This window comes from Pezoporus flaviventris, unplaced genomic scaffold (assembly GCF_033815535.1).
Source record: "Pezoporus flaviventris isolate CSIRO_AGI_PZ_B2104156 unplaced genomic scaffold, CSIRO_AGI_Pfla_v1 ptg000054l, whole genome shotgun sequence".
Classification (NCBI taxonomy): Eukaryota; Metazoa; Chordata; class Aves; order Psittaciformes; family Psittacidae; genus Pezoporus; species Pezoporus flaviventris.
Window position 1 is genome coordinate 6,006,069 of NW_026892602.1, and position 16,361 is coordinate 6,022,429.

At 37.6% G+C, this 16,361-nt stretch overlaps 1 protein-coding gene across 3 annotated transcripts in view; it reads right to left on the reverse strand.

Annotated features, from left to right (window-relative positions):
- Positions 1-199: 199 nt before the first annotated feature.
- The window catches only part of ADCY7 (adenylate cyclase 7), a 74,110-nt gene continuing 57,948 nt past the window's right edge, over positions 200-16,361 (reverse strand). The window contains exons 12-27 of one of the 3 annotated variants that reach the window (XM_061469069.1): positions 16,028-16,071; positions 15,117-15,197; positions 14,016-14,088; positions 13,106-13,203; positions 12,293-12,377; positions 10,486-10,623; positions 8,305-8,367; positions 7,680-7,718; positions 6,245-6,408; positions 4,968-5,049; positions 4,255-4,410; positions 3,411-3,557; positions 2,859-2,966; positions 1,943-2,057; positions 1,201-1,325; positions 200-1,100 (exon numbers count right to left, since the gene is read on the reverse strand). In XM_061469069.1, the coding sequence (XP_061325053.1) occupies positions 954-1,100; positions 1,201-1,325; positions 1,943-2,057; positions 2,859-2,966; positions 3,411-3,557; positions 4,255-4,410; positions 4,968-5,049; positions 6,245-6,408; positions 7,680-7,718; positions 8,305-8,367; positions 10,486-10,623; positions 12,293-12,377; positions 13,106-13,203; positions 14,016-14,088; positions 15,117-15,197; positions 16,028-16,071 (1,665 nt within the window). In that variant the 3' untranslated portion in view covers positions 200-953. The remainder of the gene's footprint in view (positions 1,101-1,200; positions 1,326-1,942; positions 2,058-2,858; positions 2,967-3,410; positions 3,558-4,254; positions 4,411-4,967; positions 5,050-6,244; positions 6,409-7,679; positions 7,719-8,304; positions 8,368-10,485; positions 10,624-12,292; positions 12,378-13,105; positions 13,204-14,015; positions 14,089-15,116; positions 15,198-16,027; positions 16,072-16,361) is intronic. The other 2 variants (XM_061469071.1, XM_061469070.1) reach the window with 2 other exon arrangements.

The window sequence follows — 16,361 nt, forward strand, 5'->3', positions numbered from 1 at the left end:
CAGGTTATTTTTGATCCCATAAGTGCCCTCAATGCAGCAAGCATACAGAGCTACCGCTGGTGCTGGCAACACAAGTTGCCCTCGGATCCTGTCTAATAAAGCACCAGGACAAACCGCAGGAGACCAGTGCTCCTTGAGGTCAAGTCTATGTTTTTACATCCAAAGCCTTAACACTCACTTACGTGACCATACAGAATGTGCATGTAGATAACCAGTACAGACGCACAGAAACACAACAGAGGACATGTAATGTAAACATGCCAAGCTGGGTGAAATTTAGCTGTGAAGAGATGTTGGTCACGAAAACATTTGTTTAGTACAAGGTACTACGGTGGAGGAGACAAAGACAAGGAAACAGGGATTCCATGATGTGCAATTCTTTTTTCCTGAAGGAGCTCAGCACAATTGTCACAGGATGTATTTACTTGGAATCCTCGTCCCGTTATTCATCGTCTTCTGCTGTGCATTCTGGTTTGCACTAAAAGCAGGATCTGCAGCACCCACAGCGTCACATCGCTGTCCATGACAAATGCAATACTGTAATAAGCAGGTGTGGGGCAGAACCAAGCAGTGGAATATTCCAACCTAGTAACGAGTTCTGCTATACATCCACAGCTCTTGGTACTGGAGCTGTTAAACTCCCACAGTGCAGGTAAGGAAAGGATCTAACTGAAAACGCTTCATGATAATTCCAGGTAAATCCCCAAATCGATACAGGAAAAGGTAGCCTGTTTCAGGCTGGTGGCTGTGAGCCTTCCAGGAACTATTCAGAACTTCTCCTCTTGAAAAAAAAAAAAAAAAATAATAAATCATTCTCTTATCTTGAGACGTAGAGGAAACAGGAATAGTATATGTATGGTTTTAGAGTAAGTCCTTCACATAAGGAGAGAAATTCTAAGTCTTCACAGAAGGGAGGCAGTTCTAAGTCTATTTTGATCAAGTTCATCATAGCCTCAGTTCAGTCCCGTACCTTGGAATTTGGCCGTCTCAGTGCAAACAAAGTAAGTCCTCAGTTCTCCCTTGCCTTTGACGTTAATGAGTCCCCTACATTCACATGAATATCCCAACTCCTGTAGTATTTTACTTGTTTCTTCTGTGACCTTTGTGTGGAAAAGAATGAGAAACTTGTGAAAGTCTTCTGATTATTCACAATAAACAATCAGAAATAATGTCTTAGACATTCCAGACTCATATGTTTACCTGGATTTTCCCAAGCTCCCCCGTACTCTCCATGCGGCTGGCAACATTGACAGTGTTCCCCCAGATGTCATACTGAGGTTTCCGAGCACCAATCACACCAGCAATCACAGGGCCATGATTTATCCCTGCATAAACAAGAGCAGGTGTCATTACTTAAGCAGAAAGTGATGTGATTTTTACCTTCAGTATTAGCTGCAAGTCATGAGCTTCAGGGGGAAAGAAAGCCAAAACAACCCCTTTACCCTGCACACATTTCTGGCATGTGGTGTTGCCACTGGTCTATAAATATTAGCACTGTCGCTCAGGAGATGTGAAATGACTCATTCGGTGTAAAATGGGAAGTCTGAGAAAGAACTAGGGCACAGTTCATGCCAAAGCAAAATTCTTCCTTGTAACACACAAAAATAAACATTTGTGTAATGACAATTCCGTCTTTAGTTAACAGTTAATAAGAAGGTATTTCACCCTCCATCTATACCTTTAATGTTCTCCAAACTCATCCAGCTGCAGCGTTCATAATACTCCCTCCAGTGATTAGAACAGCCCATCCATGAAGGAACTTGGCACATATAAAAAGCTAGACTAGACAGCACTGCCTTCAGCTATTCATCATTCTATAACAATACAAAGACAGTGTTCAGTGGTAAGAAGAGCTCCCCAGCACTCAGCAATTTACCTGTGTTATCCTGCCTCATTTTTAACTTTTACTGCAGAGCTCATGTTCTTCACAAACTCAACTTACCAATACGAAGGCGGAAATTGTTAAAGGAATGTCGGTTGATGCCATCCAGTTTATTCATCAAGGCAATCCCATATTCCACCATAATCCCAATGTGAGCATGCTGTCTCTCCTTATCCTGTGTAGTTCATAATGCATATTAATGATCAAATCATGACACAGAAGGTTATGTCAGGCCACTATTCCAAAATAGTACTATCAGCACATAAAGTATGTATTTATAAGGATGAGTGCACTCACCCTTGTCACTGTGTAGAATTGCACATTCAACAAACATTCAGAATGGATTTTTAAAACTACATAAATTGAACCAGAATGGCTGTGAGGCAATAAGCATGGCATGATTTAATTTTATAATGAATTTCTGACTGGCCTCTGGGATTCCAGGTTTCATTTTACACGTTTTGTAGATACTAAGTATGTGCATCCTAATGTCACACGCAAACCTGTGATCGTGAAAGTGAGCCTGAGTACAGAAATTGGTTTTGTATTCTTCTGGGAGACAGTTTCTGATTCAGCTCTAACATGGCACTTGAGGATTCCCTTTATGTGCCAGTTAAGAGGTATGACAAAAAGCTTACTGTCCAGTTCTGAGATGGCCTTGTCTTTGGCCTCTCTATTATGACAGCTATCCTATTATGCATCCAGAAATGTTAAGCTACTGGAATCAAAGATTAAAGATGTAAAAAGTATGCTGGGGTTATAGGTTTAATATGAACTTAGGAAAAAAAAAAATACGGAACTAGGAGACAAATAGCGAGTTCAACAGCAGACAGTGCACTTTTATACTATTTTTCCATATTTCAGAAAGTCACTCTTGGAGATTTATTTTCTTTTTGATATCACATTACATTTTGTTACCTTGAAATGCACCCCGGTACACAGAGAATGCCCAGGGCAGATTTCAGCAACAACGCACCTGGCTGTTCTCTTGGCCAGGTGTAACACTGAGGCCCGCTGCTGCCATGTAAGTACTTCCAATGGTCTTTATTTTTTCAACGCCACTGAACTTAGGTTTTAACAGGAGCTGGTTTTGAAGGAAAGGAAAACAGAAACTTGAGACTTTAATACCACATTTCAGTGTGGGATTTAGCCAGAAATCTTTCACTGTCTACAATAAGCATTAAAGATGTCTAGGAATACTATCAATCACATGAAGGTCAGATAAAGTACTGAGCATTAGTTTCACAGTTTTGCTCTACCTGCTTACAGGAGAAATAAAAGCACTGAAGTACTGAAAGTCCTGGAATTCAGGACTTTCAAACCATACTGCAGACGCATTAGGTGATGTAACTGAAAAACACCCATCAGGTGGGAATATATCTTTCAAGATAGCAAGGCTGAAGACAGAATTTAGTTCAGCGTTACAGCCTTCTCTCCACCCCAGTGCTCACAGATGTAGTGAAACACTGTATTTTGTAGTAAATATGTAGTCCAGGGTCCAGGCCATTTTTGCCAGAAGCTTAATTACCTCATCAAAATCAGCAATGATTTCATTTAACAGCCGCAAGCATTCCAGGCCTTCTTTATTGACATCACATTCGGTATAAAACACCTTAAAATCTGGTACTGATGCAAACATGACACAGACACAGTCGTAAGATTGATGGTACCAGTCCTACAGGAAAACAATATATTCACATGTTGTCAGCAGCCACTTTCCACCATCAGGTATTCAAAACTATGATTATTGTTTGTAACCACTTATCTAAATTACAATACTCCATGAAGTCATCCCCAGTACTTTACAGTGGGCATATTACATTTTATCAGAAACATCAACAAAAATGACTTGCCCAAAGAAAAGCTGAGATATCTGTGTATCTTAAAGATTCTCATCTACTTTCGACAGTACCAGTCTTCTGACACTCACCATGGCTGTGATATCAGCAATATTTATTCTAATGGCATGCTGGCAGAATAAGACAGATGTCTTTGAATAGAAAAACATCAATCAACTTCTCACTAGGTTGTTATCAAGGTGATACTATCTTTTTTTAGAAGGAAGGCTATCTTCTGTGGTAAAATACGGTCTTTGGAAGGCAGTAAACCCTGTTCAAATATTTGCCAAATTCAGACTGTATCCTGAAGCTGGACTACCAATTCTCAAAACAGATTTCAGAGGCCAACACTAAATGTTGGCATTTTTTTTAAAGCCACCTGGACAGCAGATTCTTGTGTTGACAAAGGTCTTGGGATATAAAGAAGAGACAAACATTGCAGACCCTTACAGACTTCTGTGTGCTTGTTGACATGGCATTCTATGTCACATAAGTCCAATTTACCATCCTTCACATAGCAGAGAATAAACATACCTCATTTCGTTTTTCACCGATGAAATATGCAGCAACATGTGCTGGAAGCACATTTTCCAGCAAAAGCCTGTTAACATTCTCCATTGTTTCAAACTGTTCATGTTCTTTTTTAAACTTACTTTTCCACAGACAATCCAGTCGACAGTAATAGTCAATCTGCAAAGGGACAAAGTATGATAAATTAAAGCCATATAACATCTTGCTGATAAATATTAATCAATTTAGTTCAAAAGTGCAGTAACAATAAAGTTTCTTCCAGGCCTTCCTTTTGAGCCCATGTAGTTACGAAAAACATGCTTTGAGAATGAAGGTCAGAAAAATATGAAGCAGTCAGTACAAATATACCAGGTGTATTTACCAAAATGACATTTTAATAATATGGTGATCATTTTTATCCTGAATTGCTGCCTATATTTATAACTAATATTGACATAAAAATAAAGATAGTTTCAAAGTGGAAGAATTTTAAAGTTGTGACTTCTGTAATGCAAACACTGTTGCAAAATATAAGGATGATCCCACCCCTACACAGTAAAAAGTTTTACATTATCTGTAAGTACAAGTGAGCTCATTATCTATAACCAAGTACAATATATTAAAATGATCCAAATATGTAGTCATTTAGAGCACAATTTCAATGAACAACACTTTTGCATTTTATTTAAATCAACTTGCTGCAAGTAGAACTAACCTATTGCTTTTTAAATACATACCTGTTTTGCAAGTAAAATCAGGGTTATGTAAAACAGAACCAGATATAAATTAGTCGTTATCCTTGGCTCTTTGATGAAAAGCCTGAAAATAAGAAAGCAATACAAACTCATCTGTATCCTTTAAGAAAATCCACATGATTAAAGGTTGGGGGTGGGGAAGAGGAGAAGAAGAAGAGCACAGCAGACAAGGGTGTCCTTGTTCAGACATCCACCACTAATGCCATTACTCATTTGTGCCAGTGGCTATCTGGTTGTAGGCCCTATTCTAACAATGCAAAAGGATTATCACTCAATTAAGCATGTGAACTGCATTTCCCAACAACAAAATGGGCGCTGAAACCTTGTTTAGTAGCTAGTATAGTGATGTGCTCAAGTAAACATGGCTTTATCATAATGGAGCCATCTTCATTTCCACTGCACCAAGTTGCAGCTTTCCACCCCACACTGCCCACAGAAACACAGCCAACACAACCTGGAAGTAGGAAGAGAAATTTCATATATATGGAAGGAAAGACGATAACAAAAAAAAAACCTGAATTGCTAAAATAAAGACAGCCATTAGAAATCACACCTGTGTATAGTTCCATACAAATCTGAGAGGCCACTCATAGTTCATAGTAAGATTAGTCTGCCTTATCACATCTACTAATTTTCACAAATGGAAACAAAATTCTCATTATATGAATAGCCTGGGCTAAATTATGAGCTCACTTAGGCTTTTTAAGCTGTGCTGACAGCTCATAGCCTCTGCAAAATAAATTCTTCCTAATCTTCAGCTATGAGACTATGCTGAGAATCTGAGACAGACTTACAAATGAACAATAAAACCCTTTAATAAGATTTATCTTAAGTGTTTTTACAGTTAGTTTGGTAAATTGCTTTTACTTTTCAAAATACATGCATTAGTAAAGTAAACAAAGAGTTCACTTTCCTACTGACTAGCAAGGTCTCATAAGTACAGCTGGAGCATCAGACCTCAGCAAGGCTTTTCTTCATAGTTTAACAGAAAATCAACCTTATTATGAGACTAATATTCTGCCCCCTAGCCTTTAACTTAAGGTGAGCTTACAGAGCTCTCAGAAGCCATATTATAGAATTTTTCAGAAAACACACTTCCTTAAATAAATAAATAAATAAATCCATGTCATTAACTTTACAGAAAAGTTTTTAATGTCCAGCTTACATGTTTTTGATATTTCAGTATTCCTCTAAGTGTAGAAAAATCTAACACCTTTAATGAAACATTACCGTCAATTATAAAAAACCTCACACTGCACCTGGTACTGTTGCCATAAAAGCTCAAGTTTCTGTGCTGAAGGGTATTGAAAATGATGAGGTACACGGTCACAGCAATGGACAGGAGGATAACTTTGAGTTCGAAACTTATTTGGAGAAATACAGAGCAAGCGATGAACGCCAATATGCAGCAGTAAGCATAATACTGTAAAAGAAGAATTGAAAGAGCAGTTGAATTATTCAGGCTTTATGCCTAAGAGGCCTTCAAACAAATGTTCGAAATTCACAATCATTATAATTTAGGTAGAAGAAGTTACAATCACTTGCTAAATACACTTACAGCTTTTTTTTTTTTTTTTAATTACACTAAAGGCTGAACTTAATACTTTAAGTGTTTTTTTTTTTAATTAAGGCAAAGAAAAAGGATCACACCAACATAAGCAGCATCAGACAAAAATTGAAGAGCATTGAGAATTTATCTTCTGAAGGCTATTAATTTAAGCAATTGTTTCTTTAAAGTTCAAGCTAAAGCAGGCTCATGGTCTAGTGAACAGACCATGGCATTCTGGCTCTATTCTTGACAGTGCTCCCCCTTTATAACCTTAAGCAGATACCACATTCCCATCTCTCACACCTATACCATGGGAAGACCTTGACCTGTTACCAGCCTTAGACACAGGTTCTTCGTAAGTACTTCGATGCTCATAGGCATCATCAAGCTGCCACCATTATCCAAGGGAATTACTGCAAAATCTCCTAGAGAATCGCAGTTCAAGTGTGGTGTCTGAGGTCACCATGCAGCCAGAAGCACTGAAACTGTAAGGTGCTACAAAGTGCGCTGGGCAGACAGGATTACTCTGTGCAGCCACAGGCACAGGTAGAGGACACTGAGCTAGCACTCTTTAGTCTACAAACAACTCCAAAATTACCTCAGCTTCTGCTCCTTAAGAGTTTATTTCTCTTTATGTACAAAGCACAGATTTTCACCCACAACAGCACAGAACTACCTCAGATCTGGGAGGTTCTTGGCTAAGCAGTTCTCACTTCCGATGAAGTGAATGAAACTAGAACAATGTATACAGCAGTTCAGGATCAGAGCCCATATAGTATTGTATTATACCAACTCTGTCACCCTAAAGGCATTGAGTCTAACTTCCAAAAGATAATGAACACTCAAAACTTTTAACCCTGAAAAAGAAACCACTGAAAAACCTCTGAAAAAGAAGCCACTACCTAGAGAACACTTTTTCCTCAAAGTTTTAGATCTACTTTTAAGTCTGAAATATCAAAAATTGCAAATCCATACTTTATTCAGCAAAGCAACAGCAGCTGAAACATCTTGATTTCATGAAGAACTTTTCTGTTGTCACATACCTAAAAAAGCTGGTTTATACAGGAACAGAAGCTGCCAGCTGTCAGTAATACATACAATATTCAAAGATCTGGGTTTCAAAGTAACATGTATTCACTACTTACAGTTTCCTCAATGCGGGATTGAGTTGTGTTTCCAAAAGGCTGATTTACAGACATGCAAGAACAGAAATTACCAGATGAGCACAATGTGCATTATGTACGCGTAACATCTTTTATTATAAGGACTTGAATGAAACGGCCCTCACACAGCCTGCTGCACTGTGGTCACAAATATGCCAGCATCTAAAAGATATCTAAGAGCATCCCCAACATTTGGACAATCTGAAAATAGATTGCTACTTTGGAATTAAAGAGGTAAAAAAAAATGAAACCCCCAGAAATAATCCTTTTGTGTCACTAGCAAATGATGAATCTATCCTTATTGAAATGCTCAAGAACACCTTTCAAAGGTGCTGAGTAACCAAAATAAGCCACTATTCCAGCTTTACCCACGAGTACTCCAGACTTCTGAAAAATTCAAAAAAGAGATGCATAGTAAAGCCATAGCTAAAAATAGAAAATATCCCTTGGACTACCTTGTGGCATGAATAAGTCTTTGTGTTCAATGATTTAAAATTTCTACCTTTATAAAAAGATTAAGGATATCAAAATGCTGCCGTCCATCTATATTATACACACCATTCAAAACTGATTTTATTTTAATCTTAGAAATTAAGACAATACTCACATAGGTGGCAGCACCCAGGTCATCTGATCCAGTAAAGTTTGCAGGTTTGTACCCTTCAGTGGTCTTGTTTTATTGGGGAAAAAAGAACAATAGCAAAACCACCTTAGAAACTTGTTAGCAGGTAGTCACTAATGTTAAGTTTTTCTCCATATGTTATACAATGAGTCCTGATCTGGTTGCCCTCTCAGTGCTACTGCGATGTAAGTGTTGAAATACAGTGATATCCCATATAGCTGTAGTAAACATACATGAACACACAAGGTGCAAGAAGGTTAAAATTGGTGAGTAGTTACTTATTTTTTCATTTAGGGTGAAGTTTCATATTATGACCACACTCAGCTAGGAGCTAACTAGCACAAGCGTGTGGTTCTGTCTCACCCCTGAGTTCACAGCTGCTGCTCCTGTTTTCTTCTAGGCTGTCTCTGGTGTCGTTATGGTTTAAGCCCAGCTGGTAACTCAGAACCACGCAGCCACTTGCTCACTCCCTTTCCCTTCTTCCCCCCCCACTCATAGAGGGATGAGGAAAAGAATCAAAAGAATGCAAATCCCATTGGTTGAGATAAGAACAGTCCAGTAACTAAGCTACAATACAAAACTACTACTGCTGCTGCCACCAATAATAATAAGACAAATAAAAAGGAAGAGAATAGGAAACTAAAAGGGGAAAATAAAACAATAAACACAGGTGATACACAATACAATTGCTCACCACCTGCTGACCAACACCCAGCCCGACCTGAGCAGCAATCTGGGCCTTCTGGGTGACTCCCCCAGTTTATATACTGGGCATGATGTGCTGTGGTATAGAATGCTTCTTTGGCTAGTTGGGGACAGGTGTTGTGTCTCTGCTCCCTCCCTGATTCTTGTGACCCTCCTCACTGGCAAAGCATGAGACTGAAAAGTCCTTGGTTAGGGTAAGCACTACTGAGCAACAACTAAAAACATTGGTTTGTTATCAGCATTGTTCTCAAAGTGAAGTCAAAAACACAGCACTGCACCAACTGCTAAGAAGGAGAAAAATGACTGCTACTGCTAACCCAGAACAGGTGGTGTTCACAGGACACCACTGAGACAATTCAAGGACCAAAGCCACCAGAAAAACAACCCTACAAAAACAAAAATTAAGCATTTCTTGCAGAGTTTCAGAAGAAACTCCCCATGGAATCAGAAGAATGGCAGATGAAGCACGAGGGATCAGAAGGACATCACTTTTAGTAGCTGGCTATCAGGTAGAATCATAGAATAGTTAGGGTTGGAAAGAACCTTAAGTTCCAACCCCCCTGCCAAGGGCAGGGACACCTCACACTAAACCATGTCACCCAAGGCTCTGTCCAACCTGGCCTTTAACACTGTCAGGGATGGAGCATTCACAGCTTCCTTGGGCAACCCATTCCAGTGCCTCACAGTAAAGAACTTCCTCCTGTCATGCAGGACAGTGTCAAACGCTTTGCACAAATCCAGATAGATGACGTCAACTGCTCTACCCCTGTCCATCAGTTCCATAGCCCCATCATAGAAAGCCACCAAATTGGTCAAATAGTAGGTTTAACTCTTAACATGATGTGTTACATACAACTTGTTTGAAAAATTAACACAGCAGAGTGGCCTTGATCATGAGGTAACTCCAAAGTGTTGTTTTTCAAATGCATATATCCCAGGTTCAATACAATACTCAAACTACAGGTAAAAGACCAATGCCATTTGCATCATAGTCTAGCAGTAACTACCCACAATATCTTGCGTCTTAAGAGAGCCAAGCTATATTCTTCCTTCCTCATCTGCATTAATATTGCGTTAGCAAGTAGCACAGTAAACTGCTTAACACTTCTTCCAGCTACAGCCAAACATTTAAACCCACATTAAGAAAAATGGAAGACCATCTTAGTGATGATGATTACAACCAGTAGTAATTATAAATTCCATCTCGAAAGCAAGAAAAGGTGGTGTAAACTAGAATTCAAGTCTATCACATGCACTTTCAGTTCTACAAACTGGGAGTTTTTACTTCTAATGCTTTTACATGTCATCATGCATTACCCTTGTGTACATCAACTCACGTTGCAAATCAGACATTAGAAAAAGCAGCAAAAAGCACAGTACTTGATGAAAAGAATACACAAAGTTACTTAAACTGTGTATCTTACAATAAATTCACAGACTAAAGATAAAGTGATTACTTACAAAATTAAAAATGGCTATAATCAGCAAGGCACCAATAGTAATGACTGCTAAGGGAAGCCTGAGTAAAGGCATTGTTTCCACCTTTTCCGAGATAGCACAAAGGTGGCGCAGGAAAGACCAACGTTCTGAGCAGCGCTTCTGTAAACAGAATTAGGTTGTTTTAGTAGCATGGGTTACACTTTGATACAAGGGCAAAAAGAGTTTTAAATATAAAATGCTTTTTTCTTGCAGGAGAGTGTCAAGAGTCTTCACTGGAATTCTAATTTAGAACTCTGAAGCTAGTAATTCTGATCAAATACCTAACACTTTTTCACATCTGAAAATAGAGATAATGCTTCCTTACTTCAAACTGGGTCCCAAACTTTTCTTAATTTCTGCTTTAAAAATGCAAAATTATAATCTGATTGAAAGATCTACAGAAATGTTACTAAAAATACAGTTATTACCTATGTTTTTTTTTTGGGGGGGGGTGTTATTGAGCTGTAATGTTGTATCTGGAACTACCTTGCCAGACGCCTGAATCAAAACCCATCATAGATGGTCCCCTTTCTTGCCATCCTTATATACTCCACTTGCTGCTATATAGAAAAGCATCTAGTAAAGCACATGCTTTTCATAATTGCAAGGATTATTCAAGGTGCTATGCCAAAACACTCCCAGTGTAAAACTCCAGCCTGATGCAATTACAGTCTTGGAATTCTCTTTTTCTTTTCTCCATGTGTTTTTTCATATGTAGAAAACACCCATGCACACATATACACACACTTTTCCCTCTTTCTCTCCATAGACAAACATACATAAAACCCCATCCATCCATACACATATATATATGAACACTATACATACATAAAATCTATACATACTATCTGTTACTTTTAAATTAATCATAAAATTTTACCCTGTGTACAGAGTGTAATCATATTGGTGTTTTCTTTCCTTTTTACACAACTCAGTCGTGGCTCTGTAAGGGACAGTGTATTTCTGTGCCAGTTTTCCTGCAAGCGCACCACCACCACTGGGCTGCAGGGTGATGGTGCCATGCTCCCAACAGAATTTCAGAATTCCCTCACACCCTTGGCTTAGCGCAACATAGATTTGACAAGTGGAAAAACTCCCTAAAAATCCCTTCCCTTTCTCACCCCTGCCTCCAGATAGTTCTTGGACTGGAGAAGGATTTTCTTTATTTTGTATCATTGAACGTGTCCTATGTCACTACGGGCCCATGCCACTATGGGCTGTCTCTATGTCACTATGCACTTTTTTATACAGTAATTGCATACATATTTAATAATGCAAAGAAAAAGGAACTACAAATGCAAAGTGGCCTAATGGATGTAATGGTGAATTTGGAATTCTAACAGCTGTGAAATTTTTGCCAATAAATTATTCAGGTTTGTAATTTTCATGGGACCTTATGAATTATTATCAAAGCCTTCATTCAAACTTATTTTTATTTTAGTATTTTTTTCAGTATAGAAAATATCAAGTTTAAAAGAAAAACTACTGTTAAGGACAAACATACAAATAAAAATAAATTTAAAACCCCCAGCCCCACTCAGCAGGCATTATCTTCCTCCCACCCATCTATTCTGCCATCCAAATAATTCTGAATTACAGTGAGAATTTTCAGACATGAAAATCTGTTTCAGGCAATAAAATCTTCTGGTAAGCCAAGACTCAAGGCTCTTGTAATTCCTATTGGAATTAACAGCTTAATTCATCATCCTAAAAGATAGACCAAGGTGTTGAATTACCTACATCTGCTTCTGAAAACAGGATTTTTTTTCTTGGTTTTAAATAAACTTACCACACATTTCTCAGCAAAGCATACAAACAAAATGAGTACAATGATGACTGCAACAATGCCAAAGGAAATTCCCAGTTTTGCAGTTCTAAACAGAAAACATAAAACAAACCAGTGTTAAATAGGGAAAGAAGGGGAGAATCAAACCACAACTTAAACTAACGTTTGCTAACACTGTTTCTCTACATTGAAATAGAATTTTTCTTTAGGAGCACTGGATGACCATACCATTGCACAGGTTATTGTTGCTCTGTTGCACAAATACTACTTTAAGATATTCTATTGCTCACTGACAGCCTGAATTGCCACCCCTTGCATAAACCACATGGAAATTGCACTGCAACAGCCACGAAAACCAAATACACCATAAACTTCAGAATTATCAAATATCTGCTTTCTTAGAGTATGAGAAGCAGCTCAAAATTCCCTCCTTGTATTTCTACAGACAAAAGGGTCACTTAACATATTTAACCAGGTAATCCAATTTTCATTGCTCACTCTTATTTTAATATGCTCACAGCCAACTATTCTTGTAAAATAGGATTTCTTATTTAACTGAACACCTCCATGTGTGCAGTAAGCAAAAATATTATTAAAGAAACATTTTTATTTTATTTTCATCCTGCTATCTAGGCAGTTCTGCCAACATCATGACTGCACTCCTTTATTAAGGTGTAAATTAGTCCTAAGAGGTATCTATTCCTTAAATGTAAACCGTCAGGAACTCCAAAAGACTGTAAAAAGTTTCATGCACATGAGTTTCACTTTAGCTATTGGTTAACTTGAATTATAAATTATTAAAATATTGACACTTACTTTGGCATTATGAACATCTGTATCAGAAATATACAGAAGAACACGAAACTGGCACATGCAAAGTAACTCTTCAGTTTTAAGATTGGAATGGTGCGATACTGAAACACAAATCATAATAAATCTTAAAGATTAGTTCCAGGCTGTTTTAAAATTCTGTTAAATTTTTGTGATGATACACATATGCAGATTTACGCTGTATCATTAAAAATGTACATACAACTAAAAGGGAATGAAAGAAAACCAAATAAAATTCACTCAAACATCTGTCAAGAAAAAACACCTAGTCCAAAAGACCATTTCAGACAAAGAGGGAAATCCAGCAAGTACACAAATCAGTGCTTCACAGATGCAGAGCAAAAATCATTATAAAAAAAGGATATACACAGAAGTAAACCTAAAGTGTGTATGCATCCTACCACCCCTGCAATAACTACATGCAGTGCACCCCAGCACATTAAACTAAAGAACAGGTAATCAAACAGGAAAAGTACGCTGTACCTAACAAATAGCATTATACTTGGAAAGAAACAACCACAGAAAGCAAAGTATTTTCAAAGTACTTTCATTATGGATGTCGAAATATTTATGTATTTTTTTTTAATTTTTTTTAAATCTTATTGCTTCCGAGAGAAGTTCTTCATATTGTAAAGCTGCCAAACTCCCACTTACTCCTTTATGGCAAGAATTTAACCACAGATTACAGACAATCTCCTTTAATCTACAGAATTAGCATTCTCATGAAAAATGACCAACTCTAACGAATCATAAAATGTGCTTTCCTTTAGTTACCAAAAATCTCTTTGGGTGTGCAGTCACCTCCAGAATCCAGTTTCAGAAAAAAAAAATATATTCTTATGCTGCTCTGAAGTGTAAATCAAAGACCGAAAAGGATTATTTTGATTTTACCAACCTCTTTTTCAAGACTGGGTTCTGCAAAAATCAGTGAAAACCCACAGAAGTCATCCGATCTGCCACACCATGGGCTGCATTTAGAGAGACACACATTACAAAACATACACCAATAGGCCAAGGAGATTATGCAAAATCATCATTGTACTTGAGACACCACAGTATACAGGTTGAGAGTGCCACTGTTTTACACACATTTGACTGTTCTGCAAGCTCTTAATGTTTCATAGCACAAGAGCAGTTACGCTGTTATGTAGCTGACAGGCAGATCCAGAACACTCACACAGGCTCCAGCACCTACCCGTTACATGCAAAATGTAACCCCAGGTCTTGCCAGAGGTTTACAAACACTAAAGTATAACAGCAGATGTTAGAGATGGTTCACAGCCTCCAAAAACTTCCCCTAAATAATATCAAGCCTCCATTAGGAATAGCTGAGGTTCAGTGTTAACAGCCATGCTATGATTCAGATGAAAGAATTTTTTTTTCTTCTTGAATCCAGTGGTTTACATTTGATAGCAATTTAAATACTATTTTAAATTAAAAACAAACACCAACCACAAACAGCACTGCCTGTGTTTGTCTGCTTTTAAATGCAAATATAGTGCCAAATGCACCACCTGCTACTGATACACCATTTACCTTCCATGAACTAGACACTAAGGCAATTATGTTACTACCCTCAAATGTGTGGTTTGACTTTATACACAGGTTTTGTTCATTACTACACCCAATTTCCTGATATTTCTTATTTTAATCAGCAGAACACAAGTATTAACTTCCTATACCATCCACACTGCAGTTCAGCCCGTAACTTTGGACAGTCCTAAGAAACAAATATTTTGCTATTTCATGTCACCCCACAAACAGCTATAGTAACCATTGGCTTTTTGCCATAATAATGCAGTAATACCCTCTGATATTCAAATTAAAACCAAAAAGGATCTAAAATAACTGAAAAACAAACAAAAACCAAAAGAGAGGCAAGACAAGAATCCTGGTAACTATTCATTTTTGAGAAGTAAATTTTTTATATGAGTTTAAAATTGAGAGTAAAGATTATTCTCAAAGAGATATTCTCAAACAATAAGATACTGCATACTTTGTTGAACTGAGGCCCTCAATGGTTGACATCATTTCATCATAAATATCTTCCTCTATCCTCCCCTTCTGAGATGAATTTCTGGGAAAGAAATTAAGTCCATGTCACAAATGCTATTCAGAAACACAGAATGGCTACAATTCCAAATGACACAAGTGGGGGAAACTACCACAGAGACAGTAAACAAGAATGCTCCAAACTGATAAACATGCATCCATAAGCACTTTACTGAGCATTTCTCTAGTTATTCAAACCATGCGTTTTTTGAGACAATATTTTTATAAACTACGAGAATGTCTGAAAAGTGAAAAATCATTTACTTGGTTAACTCAGTGGTACAGGTACCATTGTAAGCTTTTCTACATATAATGGCCAATTTTTTATTACAGTATGATGGCATACATTAACACTACTAACCAAAGGCATTATTTTGTAAAACATAAGATGTATTTATTTATAATACAATGATAAAATTTATTTATTTGGTACTATATTGCTCATGAACAAAACTAGCATCTAAGAAAACTAAAAGCTGAGGTAGCACAAGCAGTTACAGTATAAACGGGTATACCATGTATGAGGTGTCTTGATTTGTTTTCCAGTGCTCTATAGGTCTCTTACTTCCCTACTCCCTTCCATCCTGCTACAGGCCATAAAGTAAAATGCAAGATGAATGACTGAGGGGCCAGCGAGATAAAAAAGGTGGGGGAACTACAGCCTGTTAGAGTCTAATAGTAACAAGTGTCAACTGAGAGGTCTTTTGAAGGCCAAAGATTTAGCTTAACCCTTCTATGGCAGGGATACTGTATGAACAGTGATTGATCAGCCAAAAGACCGCATGCCCTCAGTACCCTTAACTTCAAGAGGAGCACCGGATCACATATTTTAAAAGAAGAAAGTACTTGACAAACCTATCAGAGTTTCTCTGACGCCCAGTGGAACTCAAAGGTATTTCCTAAATCAAACGAGGAATTAAGAATAAGTTACACACTCAGTAAATAGCAAACAAGTATTGAAAATAAACTTCAGGAAACTGTCAAAACCATTTTTATCCAAAAATAAAAATCAGGAGCCCTTCTCAAGTAGAAAAGCTTACCAAAAATCAATCCTTCCAGCAATGTTTTCTGCTTTAACAACTGAGTGTTTTCTGACAAAGAAATCATTCAAAAATAATTGAACAGATATTACCTCTTATTTTTCTCCACAGACAGAAGTAATTAACATCAGCAGAAACAAGTAGATCGA